This window comes from Pan troglodytes, chromosome 9, assembly GCF_028858775.2.
Source record: "Pan troglodytes isolate AG18354 chromosome 9, NHGRI_mPanTro3-v2.0_pri, whole genome shotgun sequence".
NCBI lineage: Eukaryota > Metazoa > Chordata > Mammalia > Primates > Hominidae > Pan > Pan troglodytes.
Genome location: NC_072407.2, coordinates 79,930,585 through 79,957,520, shown reverse-complemented (window position 1 = coordinate 79,957,520; position 26,936 = coordinate 79,930,585). Strand labels below are relative to the sequence as shown.

The following is a 26,936-nucleotide window of genomic DNA, read 5'->3' as shown; positions in this document are numbered from 1 at the left end:
TGCTTAGAATTGTCTTGGCTATGTGGGCCCTTTTTTGGTTCCATACTAGTATATATATTTAAGGGGTACATGAGATGTTTTGATACAGGCATGAAATATGAAATAATCACATCATATAGAATAGGTATCCATCTCCTCAAGGATTTATCCTTCATGTTACAAATGTTATTAAGATGTAATCAAATTAACTTAAGTTTAAAAAGTGAGTATACCATAACCAGGTATCAGGTATGACAGCTTTCTAATTTTATCACATTTATACAGTTCTGGGAAAATTTGGGTTTTAGGGATGCATTGCTGGGAATGAAATGGAGCCTTATTTCACTAGCTGTTCACTCTAGTGTAGTGCCTCACATACTTCTAGTCTTCTGATTTATCCATCTTCTCCCTCCTTTTTGGGACTTTGTGCATGCAGCTTTTCTTCTAGAAAGGCCTTTTTCTTTCTTTTGGCTTAGCAGCTCTTTTAGTTATTGTTTTTAGGGATCACGTATTACAGAAAGCCACCTCTGATCCCATTGATTGAGCTATATTTCTTCATATGCATTTTCTTACATTCCCTGTGCTTTTCCATGGCAACAGTCATCACTCTGTAATGCAATTAACTGTTCTTGTTTGTAAGCCTGGGGGATAGTCTTGCTTTTGTTCATCTTTGTATCTTTAGTACTAAGTACAAACCTAATAGGTAGCTAAGTCTGGATCCAATTATACATGTGCAGATGCTGAGGATCAGTCTTTTTTAAAATATAGTATAGTAGATTCCTTTTCTCTGCTCTGTACCCATAGGGAATCTGTGACATATTATTTATTTATTTTTAATTAACTTTTTTTTATAGAGATGGGGTCTCACTATGTTGCCCAGGCTGGTGTTGAACTCCTGGGCTCAAGTAATCCTCCTGCCTTGGCCTCTCAAAGTGCTGGAATTACAGGCGTGACATACCTGGCCGACATATCTTCAACATTCCAAAAAGTTCAGTGGAAAACATCAATTTTCTTGCTTATAGTCTGGCCGTTCAGGCAAAGTAAAATACCACATTTCTTTGCTTCTGCTTGGAATTGTATCAGCTGAGGTCACAATGATTATCTCTTTCTGATCAGAAGTTCCTTCCTGATTGCCTTGGTGGACTTGCAAAGGTTACATATGAGTCAGTGTGGTGTAATGGATAAAATTCTAGGAGGAAGAGCCAGCACTTAACATGTTTGGGTTTATCTCTAGCTTGCCTTATAATTAGCAATTTCATGTTTAAATTATATTATTGTGAAGTGAAGAAAATTGTTCTCTTCTGATAAAAAGGAGGAATTCATAACTACCAAGAAAAACCTGAATCATCTGTCTTTAATGTAGTAACTCTACTTTTAACATGTCTATAAAACCTTTCTTTATACAAAGAGGAATTTGTGTTTGTGAGTTTTAACCACAACTTTAGGTACTTTTTGTTTTATTTTGTTTTGGAATAGTCCATTTTGTTACAGAAGCATATGGGAATCACTAGAAAAAAACAACCATGTATAGAAGTCTTGTGAGCATTTTCTGTGTCTTACTCATTTCTCATCTTTGTATCCTAGCCCTTAGTACTGCACCTAGCATATAATACGTGTTCAGGACCCACTTATTAGTGAATCAAGAAAGGGCTTCCTCGGATCAGTGGCTTTATTGTTTACATGTTCTGAGCATGCCAAGGGGTGGAAAACATGCCTCTGTTTTCAGGGTACTTACAGAACCCAAACCTATACCCTAGGTGATACTTATTGAGCCCTTAAAATATGCCAGGCAGGGTCCCTATGTGGTTTACCTGTATTATCTCATTTAGTCCTAACAACTCTGTAAGGAAATGAGTATTATCTCCATTTACCGGGTGAGAAATTTGAGGTGCCAGGAAGTTGAGTTACTTATTCAAGATCACCCTCCAACTTAGTGGAGGGATCATTCACTACAGTTTGCTCTGAGACCTCTATCATTCCAAGCATGTATCCTTAACTACTATATGATTTTAGCCTACAATCAACAGACCTGAGTATTGGTCCTATTCCTGCCCTCATTCACTTTGAGGCAAGTGAATCCACATTGCTGAATCTTACCTCTAAAATTCGAACAATGATATTTAGTCTACTTTAATCTTAATGATAACATTATTTACTAACTGACTTTTTAAAAAGTACTGTGGTCAGAATACTGAGATAAGTAAGACAATTTAATTTTCAAGAAGTTAATGTAGACAGACATGTGACTTCATCACATATATGTGGTGTCAGATTTAAGCCATAGTCCTTGTGATACTAAAGTCCATGTTCTTAGATCGACGTTAAGGTGGGTAGTATGTGAAACTGTGGGCATAGAGATCTCCCAGGGAGAGTTTATAGAATGAGGGGAGTAGAGAATAGAAGACAGCCTGAAGGAGAAGGAATCCATCTTGGACTTTTCCCATGGCTCTTAATTTGATATGAGTTACTTTATATATATATAAAATATGGGGCTTCAGTGTGTTGCTCAGACCAGCCTTGAACTCCTGAGCTCAAATGATCCTTCCACCTCAGCTTCCTGAGTAGCTAGGACTTTGGTGTATGGCACTGCACCTGGCTGATGTGCAGTTTTTGTTTTTTTGTTTTTGGAGTTTTTTTTTTTTTTTGAGACAGGGGCCCACTCTGTCACCAGGATGGAGTGTAGTGGCACGATCATGGCTCACTGCAGCCTCAAACTCCTGGGCACAAGTGATCTTCCTGCCTCAGCCTCCCAAGTAGATGGGACTATAGGCGTGTGCCACCACACTTGGCTAATTTGTTTTTTGTGTGTTTTGTTTTGAGATAGGGTCTCATTCTGTCACCAGGCTGGAGTGCAGTGGCATGACCTTGGCTAACTGTAATTTCTGCCTCCCAGGTTCAAGTGATCCTCCCTTCTCAGCCTCCCAAGTAGCTGAGACAACAGGCGCACGCTACCACACCCAGCTAATTTTTAAATATTTTTGGTAGAAACAGAGTTTTACCACGTTGCATAGGCGGGCTCAAGTGATCTGCCTCCCTTGGCCTCCCAAAGTGCTGCGATTACAGGCGTGAGCCACTGTGCCCAGCCTGATGTGCAATTTCATTTGTTCTTTTTTCTAGAGGTTCGTATTGCTGCTGTGGAGGCCCTCTGCATGTTGGCCCAGTCTTCACCCTCTTTTGCTGAGAAGTGCCTTGATTTCCTAGTTGACATGTTCAACGATGAAATTGAGGAAGTACGTCTGCAGTCCATACATACCATGAGAAAAATCTCTAACAACATCACCCTCCGAGAAGATCAGCTTGACACTGTCCTGGCTGTGCTAGAGGTGAGTGTTTCTAATTTGTTACTCATTTCTTCATCCCTCACCCCCCCCCCCCCCGTTAAAATCAGGTATTGTGCTAGGCATTGGTGACAGAACAGTATATCAGGGAGCACAGTTCTGTTTTCTCACCATACCCCTCCCCTAAGATGGAAGAAATTGACTATGAAACAGGAAATTTGAATAAGCTTGGTCTTTCTGTGATCAAGAAAGGATAGGATGCCTAGGGAATACATAGTGTCTAACCTGAATTGGCTGAGGTGAGGTTGGGAAGAAGGAGGAAGTGCTGTAGTGGACACTTGAAGGAGGAGTAGGACTTAACTAGGCTTTTTTTTGCCTTCTTCTTTTGAGACAGGATCTCACTCTGTCACTCAGGCTGAAGTGCATCTTTTTTAAAGGAGAAGTGACACTGGTGGTAGGATGAAAGGGTACCAGACAGAGGGAGCAATGTCTAAAGATGCAGAGATAAGACAGAATATGATATATTCAAGGAACTAAAAAGAGTTTATTATAATGATAGCGTAGAGTTGAAGAGATGGAAGAGTGGAGGACGTGGCTATAGATAAGGTAGGGGCTAAATAATGAAGAGTTCTTTTCAACCTTTAATTTGATTTTATTCTTGTAGTGAATCATAGGCTGTTATAGCAGCAAGTGCTCTTAGGGATTGATTCATTCTACCCTGGGAATTTTACAGAGAAAAAAATAAGTTGTCTGAGTTAGTGGCTGAACCAGAATGTAAACACAGAGTTGCTTCCCAGGCCGTACGGCTCTAGGTGGTTCTTCTATTATTTTTCTAAGATGTCTGGATTTTAATTGCAACTACTCAAGTTCTTCAGAGTATTCATAAATGGGGTTTGTCCTCTGGTTTCCTTTTTGGGGGAAGTTGGGGTTCAGATGTGAAAGGGATAGTGATTAGGTGCTTAGTTTTTAGAACACTTGTAACAGATTTCTACTGCGTACTTTAAAGAATAGCTGGTGCTTTGGTTTTGAAGGTCCCTACCATTCTCTCAGCTGCTTAGCACTTCTACTAAGATTTTTCCTGAATTATAAATCTTTATAATTTTTTCATGTATTTTTTCCTAAAAATAAGTTTACATTCTATGTGCGGTTCTTCATGGGTGGCCTCATACATAGCCTAGCCACTCCTTTCCTTTTTAGCTTTCTTTTCCACCATTCCTCACCTTGAACTTTATGCTGAAGTCACTTTCCTACACATATTGCTTTTCCTCACAATTTTACCTTCAATGTAATTTTCCCCCACAGTTTGCAAAACTGCCACTTTAACCCAGATGTCCACTTATTCCCACAGCCTATATTAGGTAACATATCCAGGAAGCCTTCCCTAACTGTTACTCCCAGCACTGGGTGGGCTAAATGCCACCACTCTATTCCCATAGCACCCTGTGTATACTGCTCTAGCATTTTTCAGTAATTCTCTATTTCATAAGACTGTGAGCTCCTCAAGGTGTCTTGACTTTTCTTTTCTCTTTTGTTTTCCTTTCCTTTCCTTTTCTTTTTCTTTTCCGTTTTCCTTTCCTTTCCTTTCCTTTTTTTTTTTTTTTTTTTTGAGGCTGAGTCTCGCTCTGTTCCCCAGGGTGGAGTGCGGTGGTGCTATCTTGGCTTACTGCAACCTTCACCTCCTGGGTTCAAGCAATTCTCCTGCCTCAGTCTCCTGAGCAGCTGGGATTACAGGCACGCACCACAATACTAATTTTTGTATATATATATTTTTAGTAGAGATGGTGTTTCACCATATTGGCCAGGCTGGTCTCGAACTCCTGACCTCAAGTGATCCACCCACCTTGGCCTCCCAAAGTGCTGGGATTATGGTGTGAGCCACCGTGCCTGGCTGACTCTTCATTTTTTTATTACCAATGTCTTGCAGCAGTGTCTGGCACAATTAGGTGCTCGGTAAGTGTTTGCTGAGTAGCTGAGCTATGTTCCAAGCTATGTTTTGATGTACAGAATTGTTCACAGGTATGCTTATTTGTGAGTACTTATGTATATAACTCACAAAGAATCCTTGCCTTTTAATTCTTTTCAGGAGTTCAGACCAATATAAACTTACAGTAGACTATTCTTCCACCCTGCTGTGCACTTCTCCCTTATATTTTCTGTGTCACTGGGCTTCATTGCTTTGAGCCTTACCTTGCTGACCCTTCCAGCTGGAATTTGCCTTTTTTTTTTCCTGCTATGTCAAGATCCTACCCTGCCTAGAAAAATTCACTTCTTTATTCAACAAGCACTGTCTATGTATTAGAAATATAGGGATATCAAAACAGGCAGGATCCCTGCTGTCGTAAAACTTATATTCTAAAGAGAGGTGGAGTAAACAAACAAAATGATTTCAGATGGTGATAAATGTTTTGCAGAAGATAAACAGTATGATGGAGGAATGGGGAATTTCTCTGTAATTTGAGTGGTTAGTAAAGACTTTCTGAGGAGATGATGTTCAAGTTGAGTCTTGAATGATAAACAGAAGCTAGCTATGTGAAGACTGGGAGAATAACTTCAGGTAGAGAAAACAGCTAGTGGAAAGGCTCTAAAACACAAGTGAGCTTTGTTGTGTTTGCAGAATAGAGAGAAAGCCAGTAGGAGTGAACCACAGTGAGAAAGTAGAAATGTGGCATGAGATGAAGTCTGAGAGGGGATTAGGGACAGGTGGAGAGCCTTGTAGGTCATTTTAAGATGTCTGGATTTTATTCTAACATTATGGAAAACTGTTGCAGAATTTTATGGATAGGAGTGACATTTCGATTTGCCTCTCTCTTAATATTTCTCATTCTTGAAATCTTGAAATTCACTTCAGATAGATTGACTTTTTCCCTCACTCCTCCATTTAACACATACAGGTATACCTCTCTTTATTGGGCTTTGCAGATATTGTGTTTTTTTAATAAATTGAGAGATTGCGGCAACCATGCATTGAGCAAGTCTATTGGTGCCATTTTTCCAATAGCATGTGCTCACTTTATGTCTGTGTCACATTTTGGTAATTCTTGCAATATTTCAAACTTTTTCATTATTACATCTGTTACAGTGATCTGTGATCAGTGATCTTTGATGTTACTGTTATAATTGTTTTGGGATGCCACAAACTGTGCCTGTATAAGATGGCAAACTTAATAAGTATGTGTGTTCTGAGTGTTCTGCTAACTGGCCATTCCCAGCCTCTCTCTTAGCCTTTCTTCTTAGCCTGTCCTTTTTCCTAGTTGCAAAAAGGCTCTTGTACCTTCAGCATCATGATTGAGTTCCAGATAGGATGGAAAAGGAAGGTTAAAGAACAAAGAGGATAAAGCTACTGCCTCTGGTCCTTTATCAGTAAAATGAAAGATATTTCAGGAATTTCAGCTAAAAAACTTCCACATACTTTGTTACATGGCCACCCTAGATGGGAAGGTGGCTGGGGAGAAGGGGATGGTAGATAGAGGCTGAGTCTGCTAACCAACAGTAACTACTATTATTATTACTTTTTTTTAAAAGGATTCATCCAGAGATATTCGAGAGGCTCTTCATGAACTCTTATGCTGTACTAATGTTTCAACCAAAGAAGGGATTCATCTTGCATTGGTGGAGCTGCTGAAAAATTTAACCAAGTACCCTACTGATAGGGACTCCATATGGAAGTAATGACTTTTTTGCCCATTTACTCACTGAGTCCCATAATGTGGTAAATGTATAATGCTGACATTTGTTCCGTCCTTATAGATTGAGGGTAGTACGGCCCTGAATTTTGCCTTTACTTTAGAAACCTGATTCAACTTAACCGAACTCTCAGGAATCTGATTCCTAAGCTGAGTATCACATTTTAGATTACTTACTAATTTGTGCATCTATCCACCTAGCAAATATTATGTGCCTGCTGTGTGCTGACTATGCACCAACCCTTGTGGTAGCTGTTACAAGTATAGAAATAAATTAATTAGATTTCCTCTTTCTCCTATATAGTGTTTTGTTTTGTTCCTTTTTTTTTTTGAGATGGAGTCTCGCTCTGTCACCCTGACTAGAATGCAGTGGCGTGATCTCAGCTCACTGCAACTTCTGCCTCCTGGGTTCAAGCGATTCTCCTGCCTCAGCTTCTCGAGTAACTGGGATTATAGGTTGCACGCCACCATACCCCAACTAATTTTTGTTTTTTTTTTTAGTAGAGATGGGGTAGTACCATGTTGGTTAGGCTGGTCTTGAACTCCTGACCTCAGGTGATCCCCCTGCCCCGGCCTCCCAAAGTGCTGGGATTACAGGCATGAGCCACTGTGCCTGGCCTTATTATTTTTTATTCATTAAGTTCTGGTTTAGAAGGTGCACTAAATTGGCTGGGTGCAGTGGCTCACGCCTATAATCCCAGCACTTTGGGAGGCTGGGGCGGGTGGATCACCTGAGGTCAGGAGTTCAAGACCACCCTGGCCAACATGGTGAAACCTCATCTCTACTAAAAATGCAAAAATCTGCCGGGCCTAGTGGCACACGCCTGTAATCCCAGATACTCGGGAGGCGAAGGCAGGAGAACTGCTTGAACCCTGGAAGCAGAGGTTGCAGTGAGCCGAGATTGTGCCACTGCATGCCAGCCTGGGCAGCAGAGCAAGACTCAGTCTCAAAAAAAAAAAAAAAAAACCATAAACAATAATAAAAATATATAATTACCTTGCTTTTATAGTTCCTTATAGTTTATAAAGGGCCCTCATGTAGTTATAATAGCTAACATTGAGTTCTTACTATGTGACAGACACTTTGCTAAGTACTTTATGTTAGTTATTTAATGTGTATAGCAACTATGAAGTAATGACTTTTAATCTCATTTTGTAGATGAAAAAATTTACTTGCATAAGGCTACTTAGTTTCAGACAGATCTGTGATTTCAGGACTTCACCCAGGATATCAATCAGAATGTTTTTGCCCACAAATAAAAAAGACAATCTGATTAAAAATATCTTAGCCAATAAGTCTGTTTTTTCATAACAAGTGGTCAGAAGGTTGGTTTCAGGATTGGTCATTCAACAGGTTACCAGGGCTCTCTTTGGTTTCTCTGCAGTTCTCTTGGCTTTTTTTTTTTTGAGACAGAGTCTCTCTTTATCGCCAGGGTGGAGTGCATTGGCATAATATTGGCTCACTGAACCTCCGCCTTCCAGGTTCAAGCGATTCTCCTGCCTCAGCCTCCCGAGTAGCTGGGACTACAGGCCCGTGCCACCATGCCCAGCTAATTTTTGTATTTTTAGTAGAGATGGGGTTTTACCATGTTGGCCAGGATGGTCTTGATCTCTTGAACTCCTGATCCAGCCACTTCGGCCTCGCAAAGTGTTGGGATTATAGGCGTGAGCCACCACACCCGGCCGGCTTTCTTCTCATAGTTGTAAGATGGCTGCCTCATAAGATAATATCTCAAGACAGAAAGGAAGGGTCATTCCCTTTCATGCATTGCTCTTTTGATTTGCAAAAACATCCCTGAGAAGCTCCCCAGCCAGCATACTCTCGTGCTCCATTGTCTAGAACTGGCTTACTTGCCCACCAGCAAACCAGTCACTGGAAAATGAGAATGGGATTGCCATGATGGGTTTAGACCAATAGTGGTTCAGCTCTTGGGCTGGACCTGCCTTTTCCGAGCACTTTGCTGCCTGCCTGATACCTGAGTAAAATCAGGGCTCTCTCAGGAAGAAAGATGGGGGAAATGGCTCTTGGTTAAATAACCAGTTCTTTTATCTTTATAATAACCAGTTTTTTTAGATGAATTAACCGAGTTCCAGAATAACTGGGTGACTTATCTGAAGTCATAGAGTTAGCAAAAGTATATGGTTGAGAATTTCCAATTCCAGTTCAGGTTTTCTGATTCCAGTTCCTAGTACTTTTCAAAGGACTAACTTTACTAATTTGTTGATGTGCATTCTTATTTGTTTGTTTCAGGTGCTTGAAGTTTCTGGGAAGTCGGCATCCAACCCTGGTGCTTCCCTTGGTGCCAGAGCTTCTGAGCACCCACCCATTTTTTGACACAGCTGAACCAGACATGGATGATCCAGCTTGTATCCTCTGTGCTTAGGATGGGCCCTGATGTGTTGGCAGGCAGCTTTGGCATCTCCTTCTGCAGTATAGCTAGGGTAGTCTGAATTTTCTTTTCTTTGCTTTTCTTTCTTTCTTTCTTTCTTTTTTTTTTTTGAAGACAGAGTCTCATTCTGTCACCCAGGCTGGAGTGCAGTGGCCTGATCTCGGCTCACTGAAACCTCTGCCTCCCGGGTTCAAGCAATTCTCCTGCCTCAGCCTCCTGAGTAGCTGGGATTATAGGCGCCCGCTACCACACCCAGCTAATTTTTGTATTTTTAGTAGAGACGAGGTATCACCATGTTGGCTAGGCTGATCTCAAATTCCTAACCTGTTGCTTGGGCTGGAGTGCAGTGGCACCACCCCAGCTCACTGCAACCTCTGCCTCCCGGATTCAAATGATTCTCCTGGCTCAGCCTCCCAAGTAGCTGGGATTACAGGTGCCTGCCACCACTCCTGGCTAATTTTTGTATTTTTAGTAGAGACGGGGTTTTACCTTGTTGCCCAGGCTGGTCTCAAACTCCTGACCTCAAGTGATCCACCCACCTCAGCCTCCCAAAGTGTTGGGATTACAGGCGTGAGCCACCATGCCTGGCCAGTATGTACTTTGATAGGCAATATAGTTGCTTACTTTATAGGCAAAATCATTTCCATTTTTTGTATTCTTGGCAGTCTCTGGCATTTTTAAAAACCTGGTAATTGGGGGTGTGGGTGGAGTAGGGGAATGTATTTTGTTGTTTGTATTTGCATTTCTTTGATTATTAGAAAATCATAGTCTCTTGATGGAGATTTTGGAGGTGGAAAGTGAGAGTGCCAGAATCTGGCCAACCTTTTATACTTCCAAGTTTACTTAACCCAGTGATCTATCAGATATTGCAGTTTTGGTACTTATTTTCAATGCTGCTAAAACCTGTCCAACAATGCCAGCATTGTTCTCAGATCACACCTTCAGGCACTATGCCTACCTCCGAGACAGTCTTTCTCATCTTGTTCCTGCCTTGAGGGTATGTTGAAAACATCTGTTGTCCTTGTTTTTATTTTGCATGGGGTAGGGTTATTTTTGTTCATGTTTTCCTTTGAGATGGGGGTCTTGTTATGTTGCCCAGGGCGGTCTCAAACTCCTGGGCTTAAGCCATCCTCCTGGCTCAGCCTCCCAAGTCGCTGGGATTACAGGTGAGCACCACTGTGTGCAGCTTGTTTTTGGCTTTTTATTTTTTGTGCTTTGTGGTTATTAAATAGTAGAAAGCAGTCCATATATTCTCTGAAAACTTGTTTGTTCATTCTCTTTCTCTCTTGGGCTCTTTGCCATTGTTTTATACTTTTGCTTTTGTATCCTTTACCTTTTAAGATGATTCATTTTTTTTGATGTCCCTGGGTTATTGATATTAGGCAAGAAGAAAGGAACCTGGAACAATAGATTATATTTTAGATCAAGAATTTAAATTGTTATATATATATATTTATTTATTTATTTTTATTATTATTACTTTTTGAGACGGAGTCTTGCTCTGTCGCCCAGGCTGAAGTGCAGTGGCACGATCTGGACTCACTGCAAGCTCCGCCTCCCAGGTTCACTCCATTCTCCTGCCTCAGCCTCCTGAGTAGCTGGGACTACAGGCGCCTGCCACCACGCCCGGCTAATTTTTTGTATTTTTAGTAGAGACAGGGTTTCACTGTGTTAGCCAGGATGGTCTTGATCTCCTGACCTCGTGATCTGCCTGCCTCGGCCTCCCAAAGTGCTGGGATTACAGGCGTGAGTCACCACACCCAGCCTAAATTGTTATATTTTAACTATTACATATAGCCATGATTCTCCACAAGTGCTTATTTTTTAAAAATAAAACCTTTACTATTTTTAAAACCTAGAGTTATATAGAAGAAAATTTAAAAATGGATCATAATAATAATAGCAAACACTTCGTGAATGCTGTGGCTCAGGTACTCTTCCAATCTCTCTATTTACATTAACTCATCCCTGCTTGGGTGACTCCAAATCACTTTATTTGGAGTAATATGTGTTTATTTAGAGGAACATTTATATATATATATATATATGTGTATATATATTTATATATATGTATATATATTTATATATGTGTATATATATATTTATATATGTATATATATTTATATATGTATATATATATTTATATATGTATATATATATTTATATATGTATATATATATTTATATATGTATATGTATATATATGGTTAGAAAATTTAAACTTTATAGAAAATACAAAATGAGGCCAGGTGCGGTGGCTCATACCTGTAATCTAAGCATTTTGGGAGGCCAAGGCGGGTGGATCATCTGAGGTCAGGAGTTCATGACCAGCCTGGCCAACATGGTGAAACCTCATCTCTACTAAAAATACAAAAATTAACTGGGCATGGTGGTGGGCACCTGTAGTCCTGGCTACTCGGGAAGCTGTGGCAGGAGAATTGCTTGAACCCAGGAGGCAGAGGTTGCAATGAGCCAAGATTGCGCCACTGCACTCCCGCCTGGGCGACAGAGCGAGACTCCATCTCAAAAAAAACAAAAGACAAGTAGATACAAAATGAAAAGTGAAATACTCTTTGCTCTCTCCTCCCCATCCATCTTAAAAGGTAACCGCTTTTAACAGTAAGAATAAGTATATCTGTAGGGCTAGGCCAAAAATAAAAAAAAATTATTCTCATGAAAAAATTATATGCTATATAAATTTATTTGGGAATAAATCATTATTCTTCCTTCAAGTGAAAGATAAGATAGTGTTTTAAAGATAAATGTGGCCGGGTGCAGTGGCTCACGCCTGTAATCCCAGCACTCTGGGTGGCCGAGGCAGGCAGATCACCTGTGGTCAGGAGTTCGAGACCAGCCTGACCAAAATGGAGAAACCCTGTCTCTACTAAAAATACAAAATTAGCTGGGTGTGGGGGCGGCCACCTCTAATCCCAGCTATTCAGGAGGCTGAGGCAAGAGAATCGCTTGAACCTGGGAGGCGGAGGTTGTAGTGAGCCGAGATGGTACCATTGCACTCTGGGCAACAAGAGTGAAACTCTGTCTAAAAAAAAAAAAATGTAACAACAGTTCAATTTTTAGTCTCCTTCCTATGGTTGGCCCATTTATTTCAGTTAGCAATAGAAAATATTATATCTTTCTGTTTTTCTCCTGACAGCTGTGGCTGTATTGGGTAGACCATGTTTGCATTTTGTCTCTTTCTCTTTAACTCCCAATGTTGCTGAGGAAGGGGAGAAATGTTATTTATAGAATATCCTAGCCTTTTTTCCCCTTTGTTTTGTTTAGCTCACGTTTTTAATGTGCTTTTATGTGTTTGTGTGTGTGTTACCAAAAGCTGAGCCACCAAACTTAATGACTCTATAATCCCACTCTGTTTGCTTAGTTACCAGGTAGAAAACTGGTGTCATCAGCTGTTTCTCCCAGCATCATACCTCAAGAGGATCCTTCCCAGCAGTTCCTGCAGCAGAGCCTTGAAAGAGTGTATAGTCTTCAGCACTTGGACCCTCAGGGAGCCCAGGAGCTGCTGGAATTCACCATCAGGTAGGGTAATCATCCCTTCATCTGACAGAGTTAGTGCTGTTACACTCAGCTTGACTGTTCTGAATTCTGATGTTGGTTACTAGGCTTGATATTCTGACTCTATTGGTCTACATTCACACGCGGTTTTATGGTCTGTTTATATTTGGATTAGATTGTGGTTTGAACATATTTTTTTAAAGAGCTCTTTATATTCATGACTCGATTGATGATTAGTACACAACAGAAATAGTTTTTAGTTTTTTAATTTTATATATTAGGATGAGTGACCAAAATGCAAAGTAACAGTGGCTAAAACAGGAGCAAAGTTTAATTCTTTCTCATAGGCAGGACAGTGCTGAGATGACCATCAGGGATCTAGGCTTGCTCATTTTTTTTTTTTTTTTTTTGAGACAGGGTCTCACCCTGTCACCCAGGCTGGAGTGCAGTGGCATAATATCAGCTCACTGCAAGTGATTCTCCCACTTCAGCCTCCCAAGTAGCTGGGACCACAGGCATATGCCACCTCACCCGGCTAATTTTGGCTTTTTTTTTTTTGTAGAGTCGAGGTTTCACCATGGTGGCCAGGCTGGTCTCAAACTCCTGAGCTCAAGTGATCCTCCCGCCTCGGCCTCCCAAAGTGCTGGAATTACAGGCGTGAGCCACTGTGCCCGGCCTAGGCTCATTCTTTCTTGTGTCTTCATCTTCTGCATCAAGCAGCCTCTGCTTAACAATTCAGAATCTAACTGTGCCCCCTGTATTCCATCCTGTGGGGAAAAGGAAACAGGAAGAGAAAGGTATCATCTCCACCCTGTGGTTTGTTTAAAGACACTTCCCAAAAGTTGTACACTCTAATTTTACTTGCATTCCATTGACTAGAACTTAAGTCACATGGCCATCTCTCACTTCAAGGAGCGAGGACATGCAGTCTTTATTCTGGGTGACTAATGCCTGGTTTACATGCGATGACTCTAATACTCAGGAAGAATGGGAGAAAGATATTGGGGAACAACCAAAAGGCTCTGCCAGACCTTCCTCAAAATGGCCTGAATGATATGAAAAAAATTTAAACTCATTTGCTTTTAGCAAAAGCAGTATTGTTTGCTCTTAAAAGATTAAAAAATTATATCTTTGAGGAGCAAACAGTACTGCTTTTGCTAAAAGCAAATGAGTTTAAATTCTTTATTGTTTGCTCTTAAAAGAGAAAAATATTATATCGGCCAGGTGCAGTGGCTCATGCCTGTAATCCCAGCACTTTGGGAGACCGAGGCGGGAGGATCACTTGAGGCTAGGAGTTCAAGACCAGCCCCGTTGAGTGAAACCCCATCTCTACTAAAAATACAAAAATTAGCCAGGTGTGGTGGCACGCGCCTGTAATCCCAGCTACTTGGGAGATTGAGGCACAAGGATCGCTTGAACTTGGGAGGCAGAGCTTGCAGTGAGCCAGGATCGCGCCACTGCACTCCAGTCTGGGCAACAGAGTGAGACTCCATCTCAAAAAAAAAAAAGAAAGAAGGAAAAATATTATATTATATAATTTGTATCTTAGTTGAGATCTCTTTTGATCTGCCTGGAAGAGTATTTGGTACCAGCCACATTCAATTAATAATTTTTAGTGGATGATTTCATTCCATACACTAAGAAACAAGCTCTGTGCTAGATACAGATCAGCTAGCTAGGATTCTGCCCTTAGAGAGCCCATGTAGACAAGATGGATATAGACAAAGACTTATGATGGTGGATAACAGGGCTTTGTACTTTGTTCATGCTTTCCTGTCCATTATTGCATCTTAACATATTATAAAGCCGGCCAACTGAACCATCCTCCAAGTTATGTTTTCCCATTATATTAGGTCATTCATTCACTTAGCAGCATTAACTATTTGTTTATTCTAATAAGCCAGTTGCTGAGGGCAGAGAGAAATAAGAAATGACATTTGTTCTTAAGGTACTCACTGTTTATTACAGGACCCAGAAATCATCAATTTGATAAATGATACAGTGAAGAGAAGCATAGATGCTGTGGAAAAACAGATGAAAGTCCCCGACCCATCACAGTAGTGGTGGTGAGGGATGCTTCACAAAGGAGAAGATCCTTTAGCTAGTATGAAATGATAACTGAGCATGTCAGTTTCGTAGTCCATGTGCGGAAGACAGTTCCAACTTCAGCAGACATTAGAAGAGCTGGGAGACCTGAGGGAGAACAGCCTCCCAGAACTGCAGTGGTGTAGTATAGTGATTGAGTGAATGGAGCTTTGAGGGCAGACACATTTTGTTTAACGTCTGAGCTAATACAGTCATGCACTGAATAACAACGTTGTGGTGGTCCCATGATTATATTTTTACTGTACCTTTTTGATGTTTAGATATACAGATATTTACCATTGTTTACCATATTTACCAATATTTACCATTGTAACCAGTGTTACAGTTGCCTACAGTCTTTAGTACAGTAACATGCTGTACAGATTTGTAGGCTAGGAGCAACAGACTGTACCATATAGCCTAGGTGTGTAGTAGGCTATACCATTTAGATTTGTGTAAATATACTCTATGATGTTTGTGAGACAAAATCACATAACAGTGTATGTCTCAGAATGTATCTTCATCGTTAAACAACACATGACTTGTAGTTGTTTGATCTTAGTCAAGTTTATTGCTCAGGGTTCATTTGCAGAAAACAAAAGAGGCTTTTAACTAATTTAAGCAGAAAGAAATTTATTACAGAATGTTACATGGCTCACAGAGTTGTTGGGAAGGCTAAAGAAACAGACTAGGTGGAATATCCAGGAATGATTTCCAGAGCCACACAATGAGTGGGCCACCAAGGAGGCTGATGTTCCTGCTATGATCAGGAAAGCTGCCTATTGAGTCAGGATGCTACCAATAAAGCTGCTGGCTCCAGAACTGTGTCTTGCATTCTGCCTTTCTTCCCACTTAACATTATTCCCTATGCAAAACTCATGCGAATGTGTTTGATTGACTGATAATAAATCATGTCTGGAACCTAGCTCAAGGGAATCTGAGAAATGCAGTTTTTAACTTTGCAGCTTATGTAGTCTAGGAAGATACAGTAGATGAAGATAGGAATACCACGAGTGAGTGAGCCAAATCCAGTATATGCCATAAGTACCAACTGCTGTTAGCTCCAGTTTACTCACCTGGGGGACTTGGTGACTTGCTGGGTGCAGGGGTGGGAGTGAGGAACTGAGAGATAAATGGGTGGTCTGATACTCTAGTAATCTAATAAAAAGTTGAGGGTGTCCTGGGCTCCCCTGGGAGTGCCGTGGGCTTGGGCTGGACAGGTCGTGGGGAGAATGCTGGGTAGGTGGGTGCAGCTGCAGCCACAGGAGAGCCAGAGTGTGCAGCATGTGTCCAGCGTGAGCCTCCTGAGCTTCCACCTGGGTCACTTAGTCTTTGTGCCCCTGGGAAGCCTCTAGAAGCCACACAGAGGCCCCTAGCAACTCTCATGCCCTGGAGGGTCTCACCAGCCACTCCAGTGATGGGCCCCCCAGTAGCTCTGGGACCCAAGCAGGGATGATTCACAAAGTCCCTACCTAGCACAGGCCTTCACAGTTCAACAAGAAAATCCTACTGTTGACTGGATTTTTAAAAATCAGTGGAGGAGATCACACTAGAAATGATAGATACTGCAAGAAACAAAGCTTGAGTGAAAGCTTGTTACCGTAATGAATGGACTCACACATATCACTGCTTTGCAGTGATAGCATCAGCCAAAAGGGCTGCAGAACATGAATCGTTAACAAGTTGAAATATGTCAAAGATGGCTGTGTGGTGTGAAGAAGCTGCATTAGCTGCACAGGCTAAGCCTAAATGATATTCCGAATGGCAGAGTGTTCACCTGAATACCATCACTGTAATCAGTAACAATAAAAGATAGGGAAAACTGAATTATTTTTTAGGTTGAAATGATTTTAGCATGGCAGTTTGTTCTCTTGCCACTGTACATTGAATCATATACTTGATATTTATTGTGTGCCTGTGATGTGCCAGTAACAGTACTCTAAACTAGGAGTCCCCAAACTACAGCCTGTGGACCAAAGCTGGCCTGTTGCCTGCTTTTGTATGTAAGATCTGATTGAAGCACACCCACGCTCATTTGTTTAGGTATTGTCTATAGTTGCTTTCATGCTACAATCACAGAGTTGAGTAGTTGCCACAGAGACCATACGGCCTGTAAAACCTAACATATTTACTATTTGACCTTTTACAGAAAAAATTTGCTGACTCTGCTGTAAGCTCTGGGCAGTCCACAGCTCTGTAAGCGGAGATTCCAGTCCTTTCTATACCTCTTGTGAAGCGATTTCTCTTCTCCCTCAACAAAGTGTTTAGTTTTGGAGGCCACTGAATGAGGTTGTTGGCCCTGAGCCCAGTAAAATACAGTCTACTTCCTGACTCATCCCCACCTAAATAAACATTTAGATTTTGTCCTTGACAGTTTTATCCTATTGGCACTAAAGCAAGTGCAGAAGGCACAAAAGCTAGCCAATCTGGTGATCAGCTGCAGTGCTGGCTCTTAGAAGGTACTCGCCTTCATGGTCTGGGTTTCCTGAGATGATAGTCTTGCTAAGCAGTGGCCGGCCAGATCACTGTCCTAAGTTTGGGGCTCTGTGTTTCTAGCTTGAGTGTGTATTCAGGAGCATAGGCAGGATGGTGAAAAATCTGGAAAGGGAAGCAGATGGACCATAGCACTGAGGGCACCTGCGATGCTTTACAACCATCATTGCAGACATGAAGTAATTTGCTAAGAAGAGGCAGAAGCAGGATTTGAGTTCAGCTTTGTCAACTCTAAAATCCATATTCTGTGATGTGCAGTGATTTACAGGGGATTCCTGTATCACATGAGATTAGATCAGTTGACCCCTGGGATTCTCCACAACTTACACTTTCTGAGTTGTTATGGAGTGAAATGTTAGCCTTTCATACAGAAGGTTCTCTGATGAGGACTGGAGCCATGTATTTGTTAGTATGAGTGTAAAACAAATTTCACTGTCATACACAGTGCCCTGTTTTGTAATCCAAACAGCCATTTAACCTAATGAAGATCTCACCTATGAGCCAGATGCTGTGGCTTGCACCTGTGGAACTGTTGCGAAGATTATTGTAATGATATGTGGCAAAAGCATTTTGAGAATATCAGTTACATAGATAATAGTTGGACATTTATGGATGTTTGCTTTAAAATTTAAACTAACTGGCCGGGCGCAGTGGCTGACGCCTGTAATCCCAACACTTTGGGAGGCCAAGGTGGGCGGATCACGAGCTCAGGAGATCGAGACCATCCTGGCTAACACGATGAAACCCCATCTCTACTAAAAATACAAAAAATTAGCCAGGCGTGGTGGCGGGTGCCTGTAGTCCCAGCTACTCGGGAGGCTGAGGCAGGAGAATGGTGCGAACCTGGGAGGCAGAACTTGTGCTGAGCAGAGATCACGCCACTGCACTCTAGCCTGGGCGACAGAGTGAGACTCCATCTCAAAAAAAAAAAAAAAAAAAAAAAAAAAAAATTTAAACTAACTGGCTTATTTAACATACTGGACATGCTCTTGACATTTTGTAACTAAATCAAATTTTATAAATGTAATCATGTTTAAACTCACTAGCAGGCAGGGTTGAAGGGGATTGTCTTTTAAGGAATGCTGCAGTCATTTGTCTGCTATTTCTCAGTATGAATAGTGACCTCCTGTTTTTCAAAGTTTACATTTTTGTGTTAAGTCCATGAAAGTGCTGTTGCTATACACAGTGTTGTTTCAGGAACCATACCACCTTAGAAGTGTTCCATAATAGAGAATTGTTCTTTTGGAGTAAAATAGCTCATTATTACCTGAAACAGAAGGGGCTTCATTTATCAGAGATAGAAAGAAATGTACTACTTTTCTGATGGGAATTCTTTTACACACTAACCATTGAAGAACATGGGATTTTTTAGTCGAATTATTTAAAATCCTCTTTTTGCGTTGAAACTTTTATTGTCTTTTAGGGAGAGCGCCTATTGTGTAGTATTGGAACTGGTCTCGTAATTAAAGAGTAGAAATACACGTTTGTAATCTGTCATCATCTAGGTGCAGGAATAAAGATGGCGTTTTAGAGGTCACCAAGACTTTGTATTTATTTTGTATTTCCTAACATTCCTTTTTGCTCTACTAAGCTACTAAGAGACATTAATTATAAATTTGATTTTTAGAGATTCTAAGAGATTGAAAAAAATAAACTACATTTGATTTGCACATCCAGAATCTTTTTGACTATCTTTAATAGTGATTTAAATAATTAATTCAGCCTATTGTGTAAACTTAAAAAGAATCACTATATGTAAATGTGTTTACACATGGTGGCATAGTGGCATCATATAGATTGCTAATGTGTGTGTTCCTGGGAGGAACTGTTTTGCTCTGCCTGATAGCATCTAAAGAAAAGTGGCCCAGTGTATCCAGTTTTTTTTTGGAGATGGAGTCTCCCTCTGTCGTTCAGGCTGGAGTGCAGTGGTGCAATCTCGGTTCACGGCAACCTCTGCCTCCCAGGTTCAAGCAATTCTCCTGCCCCAGCATCCTGAATAGCTGGGACTACAGGCGCACTCCACCACACCTGGCTAATTTTTTGTATTTTAGTAGAGATGGGGTATCACCGTGTTGCCCAGGCTGGTCTCGAACTCCTGAGCTCAGGCAATCCACCCACCTTGGCCTCCTAAAGTGCTAGGATTACAGGTGTGAGCCACCGCGCCTAGCCGTATCTAGTTTTAAATTAGTTTTGGTCTCATGTGTGTTTGATGTAATTAATAAATAAAAGAGTTTAATAGCAAATAAATAAATGAGATGCAATATGATATGGTTAAAAAAATACTTTTGGAGTCAGAGCTGACTCTGTCTAGTTCATTACCTGTTTTGTTGTTTATTCTGTGACCTTAGGCAAGCCACTTAAATTCTGATCTTTAGTTTCCTGTTCAGTGAAATAGGATTAATTGCAATTCATATTGTGAGGATTAAGTGAGCTCAAGTAAGGAAACAGCCAGCACAGTACAGTGCACATAGAATGTGCTCAGTTTACCTTTCTCATTAGAGCCCATAGTCTCCTGATGGATGTCTAGACTGAGGCTTCCTGAGAATTGTGAGCATAAAGAGATAAAGAGAGGTAACACTGGGACACAGGATTTTTCCCAGAGCTAACAAGTTTCCATTTTTGTTTGTACAGAAGTTCAGATTTCTTATGGCTAATTGTGTTGGATTGGGTTACATCTTGTTTTGTGCACTTCAGAACAACTGCTACAATTCCGGGACAGGGGAATAAAGTAACATTTGGAATCAGTTAGTTAATGTACAGTCAGTTGGTCTGTATTCTGTATAATTGTCATAGAAGGAAGAATCTTCCTGGAGAGGAAACACAAATGCTTCTGAAGTAGAATACTTCAGGGCTGTCTCTTGCAAGAGAAAAATCAGAGAAGTGAAAGGAAGAGACCATCTGGCCACCAAACTCACACTTCACAGTTGGGCTTAGCTAGTCTATGGTCTTGGCTTTCATTGTGCTGGGTTCCCACGCTTTGGGTAGGCCCTCCAGGACCAGTTCAAGCAACCCAAACGAATAAGAAGTGATATATATCATACATTAATTCTTCAATCACTTTGAGAGTAATTTACTCTTTGCCCCTTTGTAGGCATCTCCTTCTTGATGTCAAAGTCCCCAGGAGGCATCGTTAACTATCGTAACGTTACCCGCCGAGCATGAGATGGGAGGAAGTGGCATAGTCCAGTGGACGGTTTTTTCCAGGCTACTGTGAAACCTGATGTGTTATGCCGGCTCTGAAACAGCTTCCCAAGTGACTCAGACCTTAAGGTTTCCCACAGTTTCCATTTCTATTCAGAATTTAATGTTGCTATTAAAAAGTAATGAGGCAGCTTTCTATGAATGCTGAGATGGTTAGGTAATACACAAACACACACACACTCACATTCCTCCCCTAAAAAAGAAGAAAGCAAAGAAAACCAGTACTTTTTGTAAATGCATGGCATATCTCAAAATTCAAAAGAAACTGGTAATAGTAGTTGCCTCTGGGAAGGTATACAGGGTGGCAGGGCTACAGGACACAGGCGTAGGAAGGGGGACTAATTTAATTTAATTTAATTGTATATCCTTTGAATTCTATACCTTAAGTATGTATTAACTATTCAAAAAAACTAAATTTTTTTTTTAAAGAAACATTTTCTCTTTTTATTATACTTTAAGTTTTAGGGTACATGTGCACAATGTGCAGGTTAGTTACATATGTATACATGTGCCATGTTGGTGTGCTGCACCCATTAACTCATCATTTAGCATTAGGTATATCTCCTAAAGCTATCCCTCCCCCCTCCCCCACCCCACAACAGGCCCTGGTGTGTGATGTTCCCCTTCCTGTGTCCATGTGTTCTCATTGTTCAATTCCCACCTATGAGTGAGAACAGGCAGTGTTTGGTTTTTTGTCCTTGTGATAGTTTGCTGAGAATGATGGTTTCCAGCTTCATCCATGTCCCTACAAAGGACATGAACTCGTCATTTTTTATGGCTGCATAGTATTCCATGGTGTATATATGCCACATTTTCTTAATCCAGTCTATCATTGTTGGACATTTGGCTTGGTTCCAAGTCTTCGCTATTGTGAATAGTGCCACAATAAACATACGTGTGCATGTGTCTTTATAGCAGCATGATTTATAATCCTTTGGGTATATACCCAGTAATGGGATGGCTGGGTCAAATGATATTTCTAGTTCCAGATCCCTGAGGAATCGCCACACTGACTTCCACAATGGTTGAACTAGTTTACAGTCCCACCAACAGTGTAAAAGTGTTCCTATTTTTCCACATCCTCTCCAGCACGTGTTGATTCCTGACTTTTTAATGATCGCCATTCTAACTGGTGTGAGATGGTATCTCATTGTGGTTTTGATTTGCATTTCTCTGATGGCCAGTGATGATGAGCATTTTTTCATGTGTCTTTTGGCTGCATAAATATGAAAACTAAATGTTTTAAATCACCAATAATTCTAGCACAACTATTTTATTTGTGTATGACACTTTCTAATTTCTTACTATAGGCAGATATGTTTTCATATGGTTACAGTCATTGTGTCTATACTTATATCCAGTTAGGATGCTTTTCACAAGCTAGCTTATAATGGCTATTTATTTCCTGCTATGATCTGAAAGTTTATGTCTCCCCCAAATTCATATACTGCAATCCTAACCCCAAGGTGATGTTATGAGGAAGTGAGGTCTTTGGGAGGTGATTAGGTCATGAATGAGATTAATAACCTTTAAAAGAGGCCTAAGGGAGCTCATTTGTGACTTCCACCATATGAAGATACATGTAGAAGGTGCAACCTATGAGGAAATGAGCCCTCACTAGAAACCAAATCTGTAGGTGTCTTGATTTTGGACTTCCCAGCCTATACAACTGTGAGAAATAAATTTCGGTTGTTTATAACCCACCCAGTCTATGATATTTTGTTATAGCAGTTGCATGACTAAGATATTTTTCCAGATGTCCAGAAATTGGAGATATGGTATGATTAAGTGGCTTATTTATATCATTGAGGACCTAGTTTCTCTATTTCTCTTTGGACTTTTCTTGTCTTCAGCATTGGCTTTATCTTAAGGTTTTTTCCCTTAGAGTTACAGTATGCTGCTAATGGCAATCAGGGCTATAAACATCCTTGCCCAGTCCAGCGAGAGACAGACAGACACACCAATTTGTTGTAAGCATGGAATAAAGTACTTTCAACTGAACTGATAAGGTCAACTCAGGTCACAGATCCAGACAGACAATCTGCACTAATTGGCTTAGTTCAATCAGATACTACTTGGAATTGGGCTTGGGGACATGTTCCCTTGAACAAAATCAGAGTTCAATTAGTAATAAAGAAGTGGAGAATGGCTAACTGGACAGGCAACCAACAGTGTCTACCATAATACCTTTTTAAAAAATAATGCTTTTTTCTGATACAAAAAAATACTTGTTCATTGTCTTAAAAACTCGGAAAATAAAGCATAGTTGGGAGAAGGTACTGAAGAGCACCCTATTACCGTTATCCAGAAAACCACCTCAATGTATTTTTCTCCTCTATATAGTTTTTACATAGTTGAGATCATACACCTTATTAACCATTCCATATTTTAATGGCTACAAAATATTTACTTGGGCCGGGGGCGGTGGCTTACGCCTGTAATCCCAGCACTATGAGAGGCCGAGGCAGGCAGATCACGAGGTCAGGAGCTTGAGACCAGCCTGGCCAACATGGTGAAACCCTGTCTCTACTAAAAACACAAAAATTAGCTGGGTGTGCTGGTGTGCGTCTGCAATCCCAGCTAGTCAGGAGGCTAAGGCAGGAGAATTGCTTGAACCCAGGAGACAGAGGTTGCAGTGAGTCGAGATCACGCCACTGTACTCCAGTCTGGGCAACAGAGCGAGACTCCACCTCAAAAAAAAAAAAAAAAGATGGATGCAGCAAACCATCGTGACGTGTGTATACCTATGTAACAAACCTGCACGTTCTGCACATGTACCCCAGAACTTAAAGTATAATAAAAAAAAAAATTTACTTGATTGGATGCATCATAATTTACTCAATATTTTTTTCACCATTGAATAAGTAGCTACTGAGTTTTTACTATAATAGTCCACATAACAGTGAATATTATGACCCATAAAGCATTTCATTTCTGTTGAATATTTCTCTTAGTATTACTTTTCAGTGTAAAGCTATGAATCAAAACATTTCACCATATATGTGCCTTTATAACAGTACGGTTTTGCTTTCCAAAAGGGTTACATCAGCTTAAACTACTATCACAGTGTGAGTGAACCAATTTTATTATAACCACTCCAGCATTCAGTGTCGTCATTTAAAAATGTATGACTGTTTACTAGGTATAAAATGATAAAATGCTTTTGACATGATCTTTATGTTGGTGGCATTATCCTTATCCTGTGTTTGCCTTGGGGGTTTTATTTACTATAGGGATCTGCAAAGACTTGGAGAACTTCAATCTGAATTGGCAGGAGTAGCTGATTTCTCTGCCACCTATCTTCGCTGTCAACTACTTCTCATCAAGGTTGGTTTGCATCCATTCCATTTATGATTGTGTTGCTAAAAATGCATCTTTGTGGATCCAGCAGTGTGTGAGGCCATAAGTTATAAAACTTATGGTCTTAATGCAACCACTTGACAATGGAGAAATATGTACTCTGCAGTGTGATTCCATTTGTCTCTAATTAACGAAATATTAACTCATAGGAATTTGTAAATTTGGGGAGAATTCTTTTATCATAATATAATTAGAGCAGATTGGATAATCATTTTAGTTAGAATCCCAAGGTTGTAAATGTTTTGTATAATTTGATTAGCAAAGGAATTGTATGAAGTTTTAGACTATTTTCTTAAAATGCTCATTTGAAGGCCAGGTGTGGTGGCTCACACCTGTAATCTTAGCACTTTGGCAGGCCAAGGCAGGAGGATCGCTTGAGCTCAAGAGTTTGAGACCAGCCTGGGCAACATAGCGACACCTCATCTCTACAAGAAAATTTAAAAGTAGGCAGGTGTGGTGGTGCATTCCTGTATATCCAGCTACTCGGCTGGAGTTGGGAGGACTGCTTGAGCCTAGGAGGTCAAGGCTGCAGTGAGATTGCACTCCAGCCTGGATGACAGACCAAGATCCTGTCTTTAAAGAAAACAAACAAACAAACAAAAAAACTCATTGCACTTCATCAAAGTTAAAAGGTTGATTTCATTGCTTTTAAAAAGACCAACTTGCTGGCGTTTCTTACTCAGTAGTCAGCTATACACAGAATTGGTACCCAAGAATCTATTTAGTTTTGCTGAGTTAAAAAACAATTAAATGAGTTCAGTATCTTTCAGCTTCTGTAGCAGAATTTTACTATAAATTTTGGCACAGAATTTAGGAGAGCCCTTCTCACTTGACGAACTTTTATCTTGGCCCTAGTTCAAAGTGTTCTTTGTTTTCAAAGTGATTAATGATGTTTGGCTAAAGTCAGAGTAAATCAGGGAGTCAAAAGTTATTTTCTACTGTGTGAACTTGTGCTAAATGTTATATTTACAGTTGTGCAGGTGTGCCTATACATGTAAAGGTGGGTATGTATACTTGGCACTTAAATGGTCCTTGTTAGGCTAGATATGTTCTTTCTGATGTATATATCTGTGTAATCACCACCATAGGCAAGTTGTAGAACATTTTCATCACTCCAAGAAGTTCCTTCCTGCCCCTTTGCAAGGTTGTTTGGCTTTTCCAAGCCTCTGTGAAACCCCAGGAATTCAAGGAGGCCATGGAGAAGAATCCACTTTTCTATAGTAGCAAAATATGAGTGAGGAAAGAGAAGTGATTACTCCTAAAAAGAACACATAATTGTTGATTATTCAATGACAAGGGGTGACAGTGTAGGTGAGGGGCCCAGAGCCAGAACCCAAGGCAAGTGTGTTTAATAACAGGAAAAAAGCTAAATAAATTTTGGTACAGCTACCTAGCAGTATATTCTGTAGTCAGTAATTCTTTATGAAGAATTATACAACAACATGACAAAATATTTAGGGTGTAATGTTATGTACCCAAAAGAAGGGGAGCCAATCATAATACCAAAAGATAGTCCAGAACATCATAGTCCTAAACTGTTTAAATTCCAAAAGACTAAAATCCCTAAGGTCTAAAATCCCAAAAACCACAGCCCAGAAAATATCAAAATCCCCAAAATATAATTATGGAAGAAATAATTTAAAAAACTTAAAGATATTTATTTTTTAAAGGGGAATTTATTTGAGAAACATAAAAACACAACAGAATACTTTATATATCACTTAATATAATAAAACAGACAATAACAACATACATTTTTGCAAGCATAAACACTCAGGTTACTAATGACAGTTGGGTGGGTCTAACAGTTATGAGCAGATGAGCCATATTTATAAAGAAATTGGTCATAAAGGGAAAGGTATAAATGCATATCACTTTGGTTGTTAATTGTGTATACCCAGCTTTTTAACTGTGGTCATCTGAAATACTGTGCCCAGCAACCTCAAGTCTTTTGACGAGATTGATGGAAACTGTGCTGGGTCACCACTGCATATGCAGTCACCCAAAGAGCTGAGATCTCAAGAAATTTTATCTTTCACAAATGCAGATGTACGAAAAGGATATCTCATTTATCGAGGAAGTTTCAACATTTTGTGTACACACTCAATGCTTATACACAAAGTCAGTATTGTGATGATGCACTTTCATGGAGTCAGATTTCTGATATCCAAGCAGCAGAACCCAGAGAGTCCGTTTTGCTATTTTGCCTTTTTTTTTTTTTTTGAGACAGAGTCTCAGCTTATCACCCAGGCTGAATACAGTGGCGTGATCTCGGCTCACTGCTGCAACCTCTGCCTCTTGGGTTCAAGCAATTCTCCTGTCTCAGTCTCCTAAGTAGCTGGGATTACAGGTGTGCACCACCACGCCTGGCTAATTTTTGTATTTTTAGTAGAGACAGGGTTTTGCCATGTTGGTCAGGCTGGTCTCCATCTCCTGACCTCAGGTCATCCACCCACCTCGGCCTTCCAAAGTGCTAGGATTACAGGCATGAGCCACCACTCCCAGCCCATTTCGTCTTAAGTATTTGTTCTCTCCTGGCCACTGGCTGATTGGATGGTGCCCGCCAACATTGAGGGCAGATAGTCTCCACCTAGTACACTCAGATTTATACACTAATCTCTTCTGGAAACACTCTCATAGACACACCCTCAATGTGTAAAACAAAATAATGTTTTGCCAGGTTTCTGATATTCCTTAATCTAGTCAAGCTGATATCTAAAATTAGGTCCACAAGTCCACCCCTTGTCAGCTTGGCACTCATACGCATCTCCTTAAGCCATATTTAATTTCCAAATAAAGACAATAACATGGTAATAGTTGTGCCTAACATGATACACCTAACATGATGCAACTATCCTGCATACAACCCAAAACACACTAATCACTTCCCCAGAATTTGGATGTGAGGATTTCAACATTTGGGATTGTATGTTTTGGGATTATGATCTAATCCCC

General features: G+C 40.4%; 1 protein-coding gene across 6 annotated transcripts in view; it reads left to right on the top strand.

Annotated features, from left to right (window-relative positions):
* The window catches only part of INTS4 (integrator complex subunit 4), a 116,865-nt gene that overhangs the window by 63,392 nt on the left and 26,537 nt on the right, over nucleotides 1-26,936 (top strand). For all 6 annotated transcript variants that reach the window (XM_003313222.6, XM_063783304.1, XM_063783305.1 and 3 more), the window contains 6 exons: nucleotides 3,097-3,302; nucleotides 6,780-6,922; nucleotides 9,192-9,307; nucleotides 10,194-10,327; nucleotides 12,709-12,866; nucleotides 23,855-23,948. In XM_003313222.6, coding sequence (XP_003313270.1) covers nucleotides 3,097-3,302; nucleotides 6,780-6,922; nucleotides 9,192-9,307; nucleotides 10,194-10,327; nucleotides 12,709-12,866; nucleotides 23,855-23,948 — 851 coding nt within the window. The remainder of the gene's footprint in view (nucleotides 1-3,096; nucleotides 3,303-6,779; nucleotides 6,923-9,191; nucleotides 9,308-10,193; nucleotides 10,328-12,708; nucleotides 12,867-23,854; nucleotides 23,949-26,936) is intronic.